The sequence below is a fragment of the Dasypus novemcinctus genome, chromosome 22, assembly GCF_030445035.2.
Source record: "Dasypus novemcinctus isolate mDasNov1 chromosome 22, mDasNov1.1.hap2, whole genome shotgun sequence".
NCBI classification, from domain to species: Eukaryota; Metazoa; Chordata; class Mammalia; order Cingulata; family Dasypodidae; genus Dasypus; species Dasypus novemcinctus.
The window spans coordinates 33259158-33274079 of NC_080694.1; the positions used below are offsets into that span (position 1 = coordinate 33259158).

General features: G+C 35.4%; 1 protein-coding gene across 2 annotated transcripts in view; it reads right to left on the bottom strand.

Moving 5' to 3' along the window:
- GMDS (GDP-mannose 4,6-dehydratase) overlaps positions 1–14922 on the bottom strand; it is a 694924-nt gene that overhangs the window by 377445 nt on the left and 302557 nt on the right. For both annotated transcript variants that reach the window (XM_058285166.2, XM_058285167.2), the window contains exons 5-6: positions 6075–6267; positions 5219–5323 (exon numbers count right to left, since the gene is read on the bottom strand). In XM_058285166.2, the coding sequence (XP_058141149.1) occupies positions 5219–5323; positions 6075–6267 (298 nt within the window). The remainder of the gene's footprint in view (positions 1–5218; positions 5324–6074; positions 6268–14922) is intronic.

Genomic DNA, 14922 nt, shown 5'->3' on the forward strand with positions numbered 1-14922 from the left:
CCCAGGTTCAATCCCTGGCCTCAGTACCTAAAAAAAAAAAAAAAAAAGATTATCATGTATCCATTTTAATAGCTGTCTTGTATCAAAGACAGAACATGGACTTAGTAGCATGTTCCAAAGCAAAGCTTTGTTCTTTCATAATTTATAATTAAAGGTAAACATTATTTTATTGGAAGTGGAGTGAGGGTCATCAAGTGAAAGTTTAGCTCTGAATAATTGGGATAGCCATGAACTTACAATTTGTTCTCTGAGGTTTGCAGTAGGCCAGAATATATAAGGCTTTAGACAGAACTATTTGAATCAGGATTTTTTTCCTTTTGTGTTCAGGTAAATGTTTATTAAAGCTCAATGAAGGATTTACTGCAAAGTACACATGATATGTAAAGAAAACTGAAATCTTATTATTATAGATGACAGTTATCTAGATTCTTTGGGGAAAAACTTTTTTTAGGGGGATGAGATTCTAGAGCAGGGTTTCTCAACAGCCAAACTGACATTTTAACTGGATAATTCTTTGTTGTGACGGGCTGTCCAAAGCAGCCCCCCTGGCCTCTCTACCCATCAGATGCTGATAGCACCCCTCCCCTACCCAATCCAAAATTGTCTCCAGCCATTGCCAAATATCCCCTGGGAGGCAAAATTCCCTCTCCTTGCTCTGTACTGCGTTCTCCTCTCCACCTCCGGTTGACAACTATTGTCCTGGAATTAATCTTACCTTTATAGTAACAAATAAGAACAATCTTTAGACAAAATGAAGGGAAAAATTATGCAAAATTTTACTATAACTTAAGTAAATAAATTTTACATGAACTACAGTTTAAAAATGTAGTTAAAAATTCTGAAGATTAATTTATGGTAATAAATATAGTTAGTTAGACATTTTAAGAGGCAAAACTCTTAGCAGCTGAAAAAAAAGCTTAAGTCTAAAACTAAAAAGCAAGTTTATCTGCCTTAAAACATTAGATTCTCTCATTCTGGTGAAGACTGTGGTTAGATTAATATACATAATTTCTTATTATGCCCATATTTAGAGGAATGTACTATATCATCTAAAAATGGCTCATTATCTAAACAGTGATGGTATGCCATTATTTTGAGATAGTGTTGAACCATTAATTGAGTATATTTAAAGTACTTTATAACTTCTTATTGCCACATGATTTTTTTTTTTATTTTTTTATTTTTTATTGACTTTGTAATGCCACATGATTTTTAATGTACTTTAATATTAGTTCTATGTCCTCTCTTTACCAGGTTCTTGATGATATTCAAGATCACAAACCATTTACTTCATATCATATTTAGGTTTTAACATTATAAAACTAACATTTTATTGTGATTATTTCTGCTATATCTGGAAGGGACACTGCTTTTAACCAAGCTAATTAATGTCTTCTACAAAAGATAAAAGCAACTGAGACATGAAATTTCCAAGCCTCAGTACTTGCTTCATTCCTAGGTCTAAGTACTCACTCTGCCTGGTAGGCGTTGATTTGTTCCAGTTCCAACTCTAAAATTCATATATATGCTATTTCCACAAATATGCACAATGTTTACATGATTTCCCTTGCCCTTAGGGATTATTTCCAGCCCCAGTGATGACATTTGGTAGTTTTGAAGCCTTGTACAACTCAATCTCAGGCTGTTTCAGTTTCCTCACTGATACTATAAATGGGGTGAAAGTATTTAGTTACTACAAAATATAGTAAAAACAGCTAAATATAATATTTTTCACTATTATAATACTTGATGATGCTGATATAGCAAACTACTCTCATTTGCTCAATTGGGAAATGAAAAAATTTCTTATATAAGAAAGAAATACAAAATAAAATTAGTATGTGTACCCACTTCTTAGTGGTATGTATTAGGCTATCTTGAAATTCTAGAGAAAACAGAAAGGCCAGGAAGTGAAAAACTCCTAGAGAAAGAAAGGTAGAGACAGAGTCTTTTTCAAGGCTCTGGTAGCATAGTCACATATCACATGTAGAAGAGAGCACAGGTCAGGGGTTTAGTTGAGTATGGGAGGAGAAAGAGAGGAAAATCTACTGCGAGATTAAACTTAATCCGGAGCTGAGTACATGCCTGATTCTTATATTAAAAAGAGAGAGAGAAGAAAAAGAGTAGGAGGAGAATGTAAGAAACAGCACTGTCTATGTGAAACCTGATTTCTTACTCAGGCTAAATTAAGATACCTAGGGATGATGCCAACTGCTGGTGAACTAAAAACTATGGGTTAGGTTTACCTGGCCAAACCTCACCTCCTCAGTCGACCCTGGAAGTAGACCAGAACTGACCTAAAGCTCTACAGACTAAGATGAGTCAACTGAAGGAAATTAAAGAGCTCCATCAGACCCCACTGGATGTTATGCAATATATAAGCACTGATCTAACATTTCCCCCCAGATTCAGAAATCCGAAACCTATTTGCCTTTTTGTTGACAAAAAAGGAACTAATGAGGTAAATTCTTCAGAAAGATTAACTTAATATACAAATCATTTAAATTCCAGGTAATTGAGATTTGTGTGTGTTCTGAAGGTAAATTTTCTCACCATTCTTAGCACCTTAAATGTGACTAGAGCTTTACAGTATAAAGGAATTTCACATTGCAATCATATTTGACTCTTTGCAGTAAGTAGTTTAGGAACTTTTTTTTTACTGGAAGGCTAAATAAACTGAGGGTCAGAGGTTAAATGACTTGCCCAAGGTCATGGTACTGCTCAAACAAAGAACTGGAAAGGCTCTTTCTCCCCCCAGGGCTCAGGAGCCTGCCCCAAGCTCCTCCTTCCCTTCTGTGCTAACTTCATCTGTCCTGCCTGAACACATGATAGCATTCAATTTTTCAGGGACTCAAAATGCATAAGAATCCATGGGATGCTTATATAGTCACATGTCAAATTTAGTTTGTCCATAAGAAAATAGAAAATTTTTTTCCAGAGCTTGGCTAAAAACCTTCATAGTTGAAGAGGTCTGAAGGAGGCAGAACAGCCAGCAGAGAGCTACAGAGCAGCACATAGCTGATTACTCTCAGAATATCTATACACAGACACATAGAAACAGATGAGGAGCCTGAGAAGGCAGAGAGCCCTTAGTCTCCAAGCTTGTCTACTGCAAGGGTTAACAAATGTTTTCTGTAAAGAGCCAGGCAGTAAATACATTAGGCTATGAGGGTCTCACCATCTCTGTTTGTGAAATCCTATCTTGTAGGCAATTTGTAAACAAATGGCATGGCTTTGCTCCAATAAAACTTTATTTACAAAAGCAAGCTGCTGGGCTGAATTTCATGCAGTCAAAAAGATCTTTGTTAATTACGTTTCTTTACAATAAAAGTATATGTCCCAAAAAGTTGCCTCAATTTGGGCTCTACTAATTGGATGTTCATGATTATTTACCCTGGACTAGATTGAAGTTTACCACTATAATACCTAGGAAAAAAAAGTATTTGTTTCATATAACAGGGAACAAAAGGACTGATACATAAATGTTCAAACTACTTAAGAAGATAAACGCACTTAAAGTGCCACAGCAAAGTTTAGGCACACAAGCTAAGATTACTAATGAAAAATGAATTTCTCTATTCATTAAAGTACATCAGACTGAATCTTTACTTCAAAATACTTTGTCAGCTTTAATTACTATATGCATGAAATCCATAAAACCACATTTATTTTAAACTATCTTATAAAGTCTTAATGTTCTCCATTTCAGACTACCTAGATTTAAAATCAGTAAAGTTTACCTGAAATACAAAATATTTATCTGTTCATTCATTCATTTAAAAATATTTATTGAAATTTTATAGCTGACAGATTCTGTTTTAGATGCTGGAGATTTAAGAATACAACACAGTCCTGCCATTAAGCGGTGATGTTATTTTTAAATTTATCTTTTCACTTTACAAGGTAAGTATGTTTTTCACTATCCTAAACTAATCCACAACTGACTTTTATTTTTTTCCAGGTGGAAAAGATGAAGGGGTGGGAAACACAGAAAATCAAACAATGTGTCTAAATGTGTTTGCCAGAAAAGAGGCAGGGGTGGTCTTTCACTGGGCAGATTCTTTGAGCGCACAGGCATACCAAATGCTGAAGGAAAGGATGGCTAGGATCTTCCTTTTCCTTTTCCTCTACTAACAACATCCAGAACCACAAAATTAATTAAAGAAATGTTTCTGGCTGCTTGTTAACTTGTTTTCCTTTCAGCAAAAGAGATGACAGGCTAGGTTTTATGCCTGTCATGGGAATTTTTCACTTTGGAAATTATAAAATAAAACATATTGACACTAAAAATACCTTTATAAACCTGTCACTTTAATCTTTCTTCATGACTTATTGGTTTAATTATGTGGCTATACAGTCTCATAAAGTTTCATTTAAAAAGTTATAAGCATACTAGTTGTTGGCCATGAAACAATTTAAAACATTGAGCTTCACATTTTTTTTCAGGCTAAAAGGCTAAATGTTAATGAAGTTAAATATAACTTCTTAGATTATACAGATAATTTTACTTCGAGAGGCATGCACATGTTTTATAATGCATTTTCATGCTCCAGTAAATGAGAAGTAATGATAGCAAAGCACAGTTTCTTATTTAAAATTTAATATTGGGAACAGAGAACAAGTATTTTGTTATCATTCTCAATAACTATGAAAAAGTAACAGGCAATTCAAACAAATAAGATTTTGAAAAAAACTGATAATGTGTCTAAATATAAGAACTGATTTCAAAATTATTTTAATATATAATCTAGAAGTATAGAAATTTCTGGTGCCTGTTTAATGGAATATAAAGAAAAAAATATTTAAAGTCCAAATGATTCAGTAAAAAAAAAAAAAAAGCCAGATTCTACAAGCCATTTCTATGTGAATAAGATTGACTTCAAGAATTCAAGACACATGGATCAGTACACTACTGATTCTTTCACATTCCTGTGGTATTTCCTAATACTCAGGCTGAATGCAGATTTGATAAGACCTACCAAAAAAAGGGTAAAATTTGAACCCTATTCAGTTTTTCATGTTGAATAAGGAAAAACACAGACGTCATAAATAATTAAGGCTGGATTTACATTTCTTCATTTACCATTTCTGACATTCAAAATAGTTAGAAATAAATATTAAAAATTTCCAGTAATAGAGTACATAGGCAGAATCTACATACAACCTCTTTAAATCCTGTTTAAAGCTTGGAATTCCCTTTATTAATTTAATTACTAACCTCTTCTGGGACTCTCATGATTGAAGAGAATGCCATTCACTGCAAACAGATTATATGCTTCACGGAAGTTCACCACAATCCAATAGGCATAGAGTTTTGCTGCCCCTTTGGAATATTTTTAAAAGCAAATAAAATTTATTAAAAAAGGCAGTGATGTTCACTCCATCTTAAAGAAGTAACCATTTGCAAAAGTTACAATTTATAATGTATCAAGATAAAAAATAAAAAAAGAATCAAAAGCCAAAGACGAAATAAAGATTCCTTTGCCAATTAATCATGTTCACAAGGAAGTATTTAAGAATTTCTTACTTTTGTAATATCCAGTTTGTTCTTTCACACTTTAACTAATTCAACTCTAGTATGTGTAATATATCAAATTCCCTCGTTTTAGTTTTAAGAAATTAGAGAGTAAAAAAACGGGATTTTAATATTCCACCTGTTTCGAAATTTTATTACTGAAGTCTTTCATGAATACTCTTTACAAATATACTAGATAGCCTTTTGGTGGGGGAAATAAAAGACAGAAACCCTTATCACTTCAGTACAATTTCAAAACAGCTCGATAAACAGAATCACGTTAGGTCTAATTTCCCCTTTAAAGGGATCTATAAGGAAGGGTTGAATGAACATGGACTGGGGAAGTGAGGTGGTAATTTCTCCCCAGAGGCAATGACAGTAATTACTTTTATTTAGCAATTTATTCAAGTATGCTTCCCAACAAGTCTGGTCACTTTATTCTATCTTAATGTTAATCTCACACCAAATGACTTCAGCCCTGAGACAGGAACAGAAACACCCGCCCCGCACACCCAGGAGAGAAAGCTGTGGCTGGGCAGTCGTGCAAGCGCATTCTCACCATACGGCGACCGAGGGTAGAACGGGGTGGTTTCCTTCTGCGGTATTTCTTGAACTTTTCCATAAAGCTCACTCGTGGAGGCCTGGTAGAACTTCACAGAGTTGATAAGACCACAGGTCTTCACCGCATCCAGAAGCCGCAAAGTGCCAACACCGTCAACATCCGCAGTGTATTCAGCTAGGTCAAAAGAAATCTGGAAGCAGAAATTATATTCTAGTAGCAGAATAAAGGTGTAGATGTCACCTATTTCTAACATCAGACGGCTGAAAAATACCTTAAGAAATCTATATTAATTAACATTGTAGCAACATGAAGAATACTTGATGCTTAAGTCCCTAAGGCCATGTTTCTTAAAGTGAAAAAAGCCCCTGCTCCTCAGAATCATCTGGAGTGCTCCTTAAAATTTCAGATGGAACCCATCTATTAGAGGTGGGAGCCTAGGAAAACTGCACTTTTAATGAGCCTTAATTGATTTTTATGCTCAGAGAAGCTTGATAATGTGCTTTAGAGTACATGTGATTTTTAAAATTTTCTGTTTTTAGGTTAAGATTCAAGAATGATTTCTCAGTATATTACATATATAATTTTTATTATAAGGCACACTGCATAATGTAAGATGCCAATGTGTGTATATATATATATGAACTGAATGACTTCTAAGAGAGAGAGGGGTATCAAAGAACAAATATTTGGCAGTTCTTTAAAGCATTCTTTTAAAATAAATGCAGCTATGTATTTTTAAATTATTGTATACACGAAGAACAAATTAACCTAATATTAGAATCTCCTAAAATAATGAGACTGTGCAGTAACCATGAAAACCTCTGTCCCTGGTTTATTCATAGGCCAAATCCAGCCCTGATACCTTGTGCCGACCTCAATTTTCACCCGGGAAAAATCCCTCTCTGGGGTGATTGAGGTCATTCGACCTTTTTACCTGGTCCTGACTATTCCCTGCGCAGAAGCTGGCACTTTACATATGCTCGTGGGTATTTAGGGAACGTGGGCTCTTGTGCACAAAGGACCAACTTAGAGGACTAACCTCACTTTCAGGCCTGAGGAAATCTCGGATGGCAGCCATGAAATAAAAAAGAAAATATTTTATTTCACTCTCCATCTTTCAACGCCAAGACAGCAAACTCTGATGCCATTTGTATTGTTTTTTAATAACAGTTCGTTGGGATATAATTTACGTACTATAAAATCTGCCCTTTAAAGTTTATAATTCAGTGACTTTTAGTATACTTGTAGTATTGTGCAATCACCATCACCATCTAATTTCAGGACATATTGTAATGCCCCAAAAAAACCCTGTACCCATTAGCAGTCACTGCCCAATCCCCTTTTCTCCCTGGCAACTATCAATGTACTTTCTCTATGTACTGGCCTTTCATATAAATGGAATCATACAATATGCAGTTTGTGACTTGCTTCTTTCACTTATCATAATGCTTCCTATATACCCAGGAGTGGAACTGCTGGGCCATATGTCTGTGTTTAATATTTTGAGGAAATGCCAAACTGTTTCCAAAGTAGCTGGATTATTTCAGAAACCCACTAGCAATAAAGTGGGTTCCAATTTCTCCACATCCTCATCAACGCTTGTTATTTTTCCAACTTTTTTTTTGTTTTAAATAATAGTCATCTTAGTGGATATGAAGTGGTACCTCATTGTGGTTTTGAGTTGCATGTCCCCAACGACCAATGATATTGAACATCTTTTCATGGGCTTTTTGGCCATTTGTATTTCTTTGGAAAAGTATCTATTCAGATCCAATTTTTAAATTGGGTTATTTATATTGTTATTATTAAGCTGAAAGAGTTCTTTCTATATTCTGGAAACAAGTTCCTTATCAGACACCTGATTTGCAATTTTTTTCTCCTGTTACGAGGGTTATCTTTTCACTTTTTTAATAGTGTCCTATGAAGCACAAAACTCCAATTTATTATTTTTTCTTTTGTTGCTTATGCTTCTGATGCTGCACCTAACCCATGAAGATTTACTCCCAGGTTTTTCTTCTAAGAGTTTTATACTTTTCTCTCTTCTATTGAGGTCCTCGATACATTTTGAGTTAATTTTTCTGTATGTTTTGTCTCAGCACCATTTGTTGAAAAGACTCTTCTCTCCCCATTGAAAGGTCAAAGGCCACGGCCCCATGCCGAGGAGCCACAGTGTAAAAGAGGGCCTCAGGAGAGCCGGGTGTTAGGTCTCTAGGCTCTGGTGATGGCTCTCACACAAACTCCCAATCTCTCTCTGGGCATAATTTCCTCATAATAATAGTGCCACGACCATACAATCTATGACACTTTACAATTCAAAAGTGATTTTGTTTGTGCTTTACACCAATTCTTGGAGAAACTGTACTGAGGTTCAGAGACAGCTGCTAAAACCACTTGCCAGGAGCAGCAGTTAGGACTAAAGGTAGGACTTCTGGCCCTTGGAAGGGCGCTCCTCATGAAATCAGGGCTCATTTGTCTTCCAGGGAATCTAATAAAAGCCTTAGACACTAACAAGAAAAAAACCCTCACATATGCATACATATGCATGCACCGCACACGTACACGAACACACACACACGCAGTGTTGCCTACAATGTCTGGCGACTCACGGATTGCAGATTAAGGTTCCCCTGAATAAGGAGATCCTTAATATCCTTTCTAACACTAAGTATCACTTGTCAAGCCAGAATTAAATGCTGTTTATGTCTAGGTTCATATTCAGTAATATTTGTATTGTAGTCTTTTTCATGGGATTCATCAAGTTTGAATGGCAAAGAGAATGGTGATTTCTTTTTTCTTTCCTTGGCTCTTTTTCTCATTTATATACATATGTCTAAATGGCCACATGGAAAAAATAGCTAGTATTTTCTGGAGTAATTGGTGGGCCAGGCATCATTCAAACCTTTTGCATGTTTATGCTATTTAATCCGAGGAACAGATAAACACTAAAACCCAGGCACAAAGGATACAGTAAGTGGTAGAGCCACTTGTTACACTCATGGTGAATATGTTAATTCACAGTGAACAGAAAGTCCTCAGGAAAGCACTCAATCATTGGAGCATAGGATAAAGACACTTTGCATAATTTACATGCTCTTACTTATACTATACCATTGTCATTGTTAAGAGGACATAGACCATGGAAATGAATTAAAAGTAGTTGACTGAAGAAAGTAAATACGGGAACGGATGTGGGGAAGTGATTGCATGTGTGCAGGTTTTTAGGTAACGCCTTCAAGAATTAAACACGTTTAATGTGATGTTGGGTGAGATAAGATTAGCTAACGAGCCCAGTTGTTTATATATTCTTATAATAAGTAAATCAAATTAAGTGCATAAAATCAGAACAGTACTTTGTAACTTGAATATCCCCTAATGGTTACAAGTGTGATCCTGAAACACACCAAAATATTAAACTAAATCAGGGGCCAGGAAAATTATAGCCTGATGCCTGGCCCTGTAATAAAGTTTTATTGGAACACAGCCACACACATTCCTTTATGTGTTGTCCACGGTTGCTTTCACCTGACAACAGAGTTGAGTAGTTGTGATATGGAATATATTTCCCACAATGCCAAAAATATTTACTATCTAGCCCTTTACAGAAAAAGCTTCCTGACCCCTAAGCTACACCATGGTTATATCTGGGAGCCAAGATGGAGTAATTTCCTAAATTTTCATCATTATTTTTTCTGTATCTTCCCAATACTATAGAACAATTATGGAATCTTCTTCTGTCACCAAAAGAGAGTTACATTTTTGGTTAAAGTAGAAACTCATTTCCCTATTAATAAGGTGAACAAAAAATTAGACTCATCAAGAAACGGAAATTCTCTAATCCTACAAAATACTGTCCTATGCTCCCTTTTGAGAGATATTTTCTTCACTTGTCTCAGGAACCCTCCAATCTTCCTGTTTTCTTCCTGCTTCATTGGCAGTGACTCTCCCACCCTGGGCTGGTTCCTCCATCTCCACTCAAGCCCTAGGAGCTCACGGCCCCGGGTTCAGGTCTGAACCGTTCCCCTCCCTGAGTCCACTCTGCAGGCCCTTGTCTAGTCCATGCCTTGAAACTCTACCCAAGATATCCATATAGAAGAAGCACAATGTACTCCCATCCAAATAAATCTCAATAACCAACTCCAAGACACATACTAATCAGCACATCAAATGCCAAACATGTAGAGAGAATTCTGAGAGCAGCAAGAGAAAAGTGATGCATCACATATAAGAGATACCCAATAAGATTAAGTACGTATTTCTCATTAGAAACCATAGAGTCAAAAAGACAGTGGTATGATATATTTAAGATACTACAGGACAAAAATTGCCAATCAAGAATCTTACATCTGGCAAGACTGTCTTTCAAAATGAGGGTGAGTTTAAAATAATCAAAGAAAAACAAAACTGAGAGAGTTTACAACAAAGAGACTAGCTTTGCAGGAAATACCAAAGGGAGTGTTACAGCCTGAAAAGAAAAGACAGGAGAGAGAGGCTTGGAAGAGAGTCTAGAAATGAAAACTGTATCAGTAACAGTAACTACAAGTCTCAAAAGAGCGGTGAAAATTAAATATGAGAGATAAAACTCAAAGGCCAAAATGGATGAAATAAGAACTGCATTTACAGTAAGAACATTGAATGTTAATGGATTAAACTTCCCAATCAAAAGACACAGACTGGAGGAATGTATAAGAAAATATGAGTCATGTATATGCTGTTTGCAAGAGACTCACATTAGACCCAAGGATACAAAGAGACTGAAAGTAAAAATCTGGAAAAATATATTCCACACATGCAGTATCCAAAAAAAAAAAAAGGCTGAAGACACTTACCTTCAGTGGAAGAAATAGACCTTAAAAGCAAAAATATTATTAGAGAGACAAAGCAGGACATGTATATATTATATATGTAATATATATTTATATATCAATAAAAGGGGCAATTCACCAGGAAGAAATAACAGTAAAAAATGTAGGGAAGTTGTTGTGGCTCAACTGATAGAGCATCCACCTACCATATGGAGGGTCCAGGGTTCTATACCAGGGCCTCCTTATCCGTGTGGCAGTGCTGCCACACGCAAAGAGTGCGCCCCACAAGGAGAGCTGCCCCATGCAAAAAAAGTGCAGCCTGCTCAGGAGTGGTGCCACATACACAGAGAGCTGATGCAGCAAGATGATGCAACGAAAAAAAGCGACTCAGTTTCCCAGTTCTGCATGACAAGAATGCAAGTGGACACAGAAGAACACATAGCAAATGGACACAAAGAGCAGACAACAGGGGGGAAGGAGAGAGGAATAAATAAATCTGTAAAAAAAAAAAAATGCATATGCACCTAACCAGGATGCCCCAAGATACATGAGGCAAACACTGACAAAACTGAAGGGATAAAGAGATATTTCTACAATAATAGTTGGAGACTTCAATACAGCACTCTCAGCACTGGATAGAACATATGGGCAGAGTATCAATAAAGAAACAGAGAGCTTTTAATATGATAAATGGACTAAACCTAATAGACATATACAGAACATTGTGCCACAAAACAGGATATACATTCTTTTTAAATGCTCGTGGATCTTTCTCCAGGATAGATGATATGTTGGGTCACAAAGCAGATATCAATAAATTCAACAAGAACAAAATTATACTAAGCATGTTCTCTGATCATAACAGAATAAAGCTGGAAATCAACAAGAAGAGGGAAAATTCACAAATATATGGAGATAAATAGCATACTCTTAAATAATCAGTGGGTCAAAGAAGAAATTTCAAGAAAAATGAGTAAATATTTTGAGTCAAATGAAAATGAGAACACAACATATCAGAACTTATGGGATGCAGTGAAGGCCATGCTAAGAGGGAAATTTATAGCCCTCCATGCTTACATTAAAAAAGAAGAGCTAAAAATCAGTGACCTAACTATACAGTTGGAGGAACTAGAAAAAACACAGCAAACTAATCCCAAAGCAAGTAGAAGGAATAGAATAACAAAGAGCAGAGCAGAAATAAATGAAACTGAGAACAAGAACAACAAAAAATAGAATTAACAAAACCAAAAGTTGGTTCTTCAAGATTAACAAAATATACAACCCCTTACCTAGACAGACAAAGAAAAGAGAAGATGAAAATAAATGAAATAAAAAAATGAGAACAGGGACATTACTACTGACCCCACAGAAAAAAAGAGATCATAAGAGAATATTATAAATAATTATATGCCAAAATACTAGACAATGTTGACAAAATGGAAAAATTCCTAGGAACATACAACCTTCTCTGACCCTAGAAGAAATAGACGTCTTCATTCAAAGAAGATTTAATAACAATTTTACTCAAGTTCTTCCAAAAAATTGAACAAGAAAAAACAGTACCAAACTCATTCTATGAAGCCAATATCACCCTAATACCAAACCCAGGTAAAGATATTACAAAAAAAGAAAATTACATACCCATTTCTCTAGTGTATATGGATGCAAAAATCCTCAATAAAATACTTTTTAATCAAATCCAACAACACAGTAAAAGAATTATTCATCATAATCAAGTGGGTTTTATACAAGGCATGCAAGGGTAGTTCAACACAAGAAAATCAATCAGCATAATACACCACATTAATAAATCAAAGAAGAAAAATCATGCCCTTATTGATTGATGCAGAAAAGGCATTTGAAAAAATGCAGCATCCTTTCTTGATAAAAATATACAAAAGACAGGAATTGAAACTTTTTTAACATGATAAAGGGCATATATGAAAAACCTACATCTAACATTGTACTGAACAATGAAAGACTGAAAGCTTTCCTGTTGAGATCGGGAACAAGCAAGGATGTCTATTGTCATCACTTTTGTTCAATATTGTGCTAATGGTTCTAGCTAGAGCAATCAGGCAAGAAAAAGAAATAAATGCATCCAAATCAGAAAGGAAGAAGTAAAACTTTTGCTATTTGCAGATGATAAGATTCTATATCTAAAAAGTCTCAAAAAATCTTTAACAAGGCTGCTAGAGCTAATAACTGATTTCAAAAGTGTCAGGATATAAGAGTCTAGGGATGAAAATGCCAATTGAAAGAAAGCTAGAGAATAATCTAGGGACTGAATAACACACTGAACTCAGAAGTGGATGAAAATTGTGGTTGATGGTACAGTTGCAAGAATGTCCTCCTGTGAGCTAGAGGGAATGTATGTCATGAATGCAGGGTGGTGGAAATGTGGGGAAAATACAATTGGTGTGACCTATGGACTGTGGTTAACAGCAATACTGTCATAGTCTTGCATCAATGCAAAAGATGTACTGTGATAATAATGGGGGGAGGAGGAGGGTGGGAAAAGTGTGTCAAATATATGCTATGGACCATGGTTGGTGATAATAGTCTGATTTTATCTCATAATCTGTAACAAATATTCCACCATGGTATGGTGTGTTGGTGAAGGAGTGTTGTATGGGAATTCTACACATGTGCATGATTGTTTTTTTAGTTCATAACCTCTGTAAAAAATATATATATTAAAAAAAAAAACCAATATGGTGAATTGGGGGAAAAATACACCAAATGTAAGATATGGACTATAGTTAGTACTAATATTTTGATGGTGCTCTTGCATAGTTTCTAACAAATGTTTCACAACCATGTGAGGTGTTGGTGCAGGAGTAATATATGGGACTCCACTATGATGTCATGCATGTTTATTTTATAAGTTCACAACTTTTATTACATACTTACTGTTTATGTATGTTCATGTACGAATGATATACTTCAATAAAAATGTTTTTAAAAAAGCAAATTGCTCTTAAGAACATTCAAATATAAAAACATATCCCTAGAATTATCCTCATTTACCTATAGGTGTTAAATCGCAGACTTTTATGAAGCAAACAGAAAATTAGGAATGGTCCACCAAATGGTCTTTGGGGGGGATGCAGATATAGGTACTGACAGTCCAAATTTCAGTTTTTCAGTCAAATTTCAGTTCGTCTAAGATTGGAATGTAAATTCTAAAAGTGAGTAAATTTTAACAGAATATTATGGAAGGTCAAAGCTCACCATGCTAAGCCTCATATCAAATAAAGGATATAATGATTATTCCACTATCCTAAAAGCCATTTTCCTGCTTCAAAATAGTTATTACTATATGATAATTTTATGCCCACATGAAAATTGAGCAGAGATGGAGGAGGGCGTTCTAACTTGTTAAATAGGATAAATGTATTCATAACAATGACAATTCAAATGTTTATATTAGAAAATCAGAAGAGAAAGTGAACTGTATCCAATTACTAGAGTAGTTGTCATGTGGTGGTGATTGCAGTATTCAAAATTTTAATCTATTAAAAATGACAACCAAAATTGAATACTTAAAACCAGATACGTTTCATGTTAGGTTTCTTTACCCAGGAAGCACAGCAAATAACACCCCAGTTTTTGAACTAAGAATCCCAAATACTTCTGAGAGCTTGGTGACTCGGAAATTGTATTCCAGTTCAACAAATGAGGTCCACCTCTTGACCTGGATCCTGAATTGCTCATGCTGTACCTTGAGGACAGTGATATTTCTCAAAATGAGAACCCTCAAGGAACAATGTTACTGCAAACCTCAGTCTTGGATTTAAATTTTGGAGTCTAGAGCTTTAGAGATAGCCCTAGTCCACAGAGGGTGTCTCATGTATGTAAACAAACAGGATTGCCTTCCAGATTTCTCTTTATACACTATGCTGCTTACCTCAAAACGCTGATTAAAGAGTTCACATTTTAAAAATTCTGAAACATACTGAAATCAAAAGCTAAGGTAGATGAAAAAGAAGAAAAATTCCACTAACCTTCCCTCCGCTCCCGCTCCCCACCCCCCCACCATA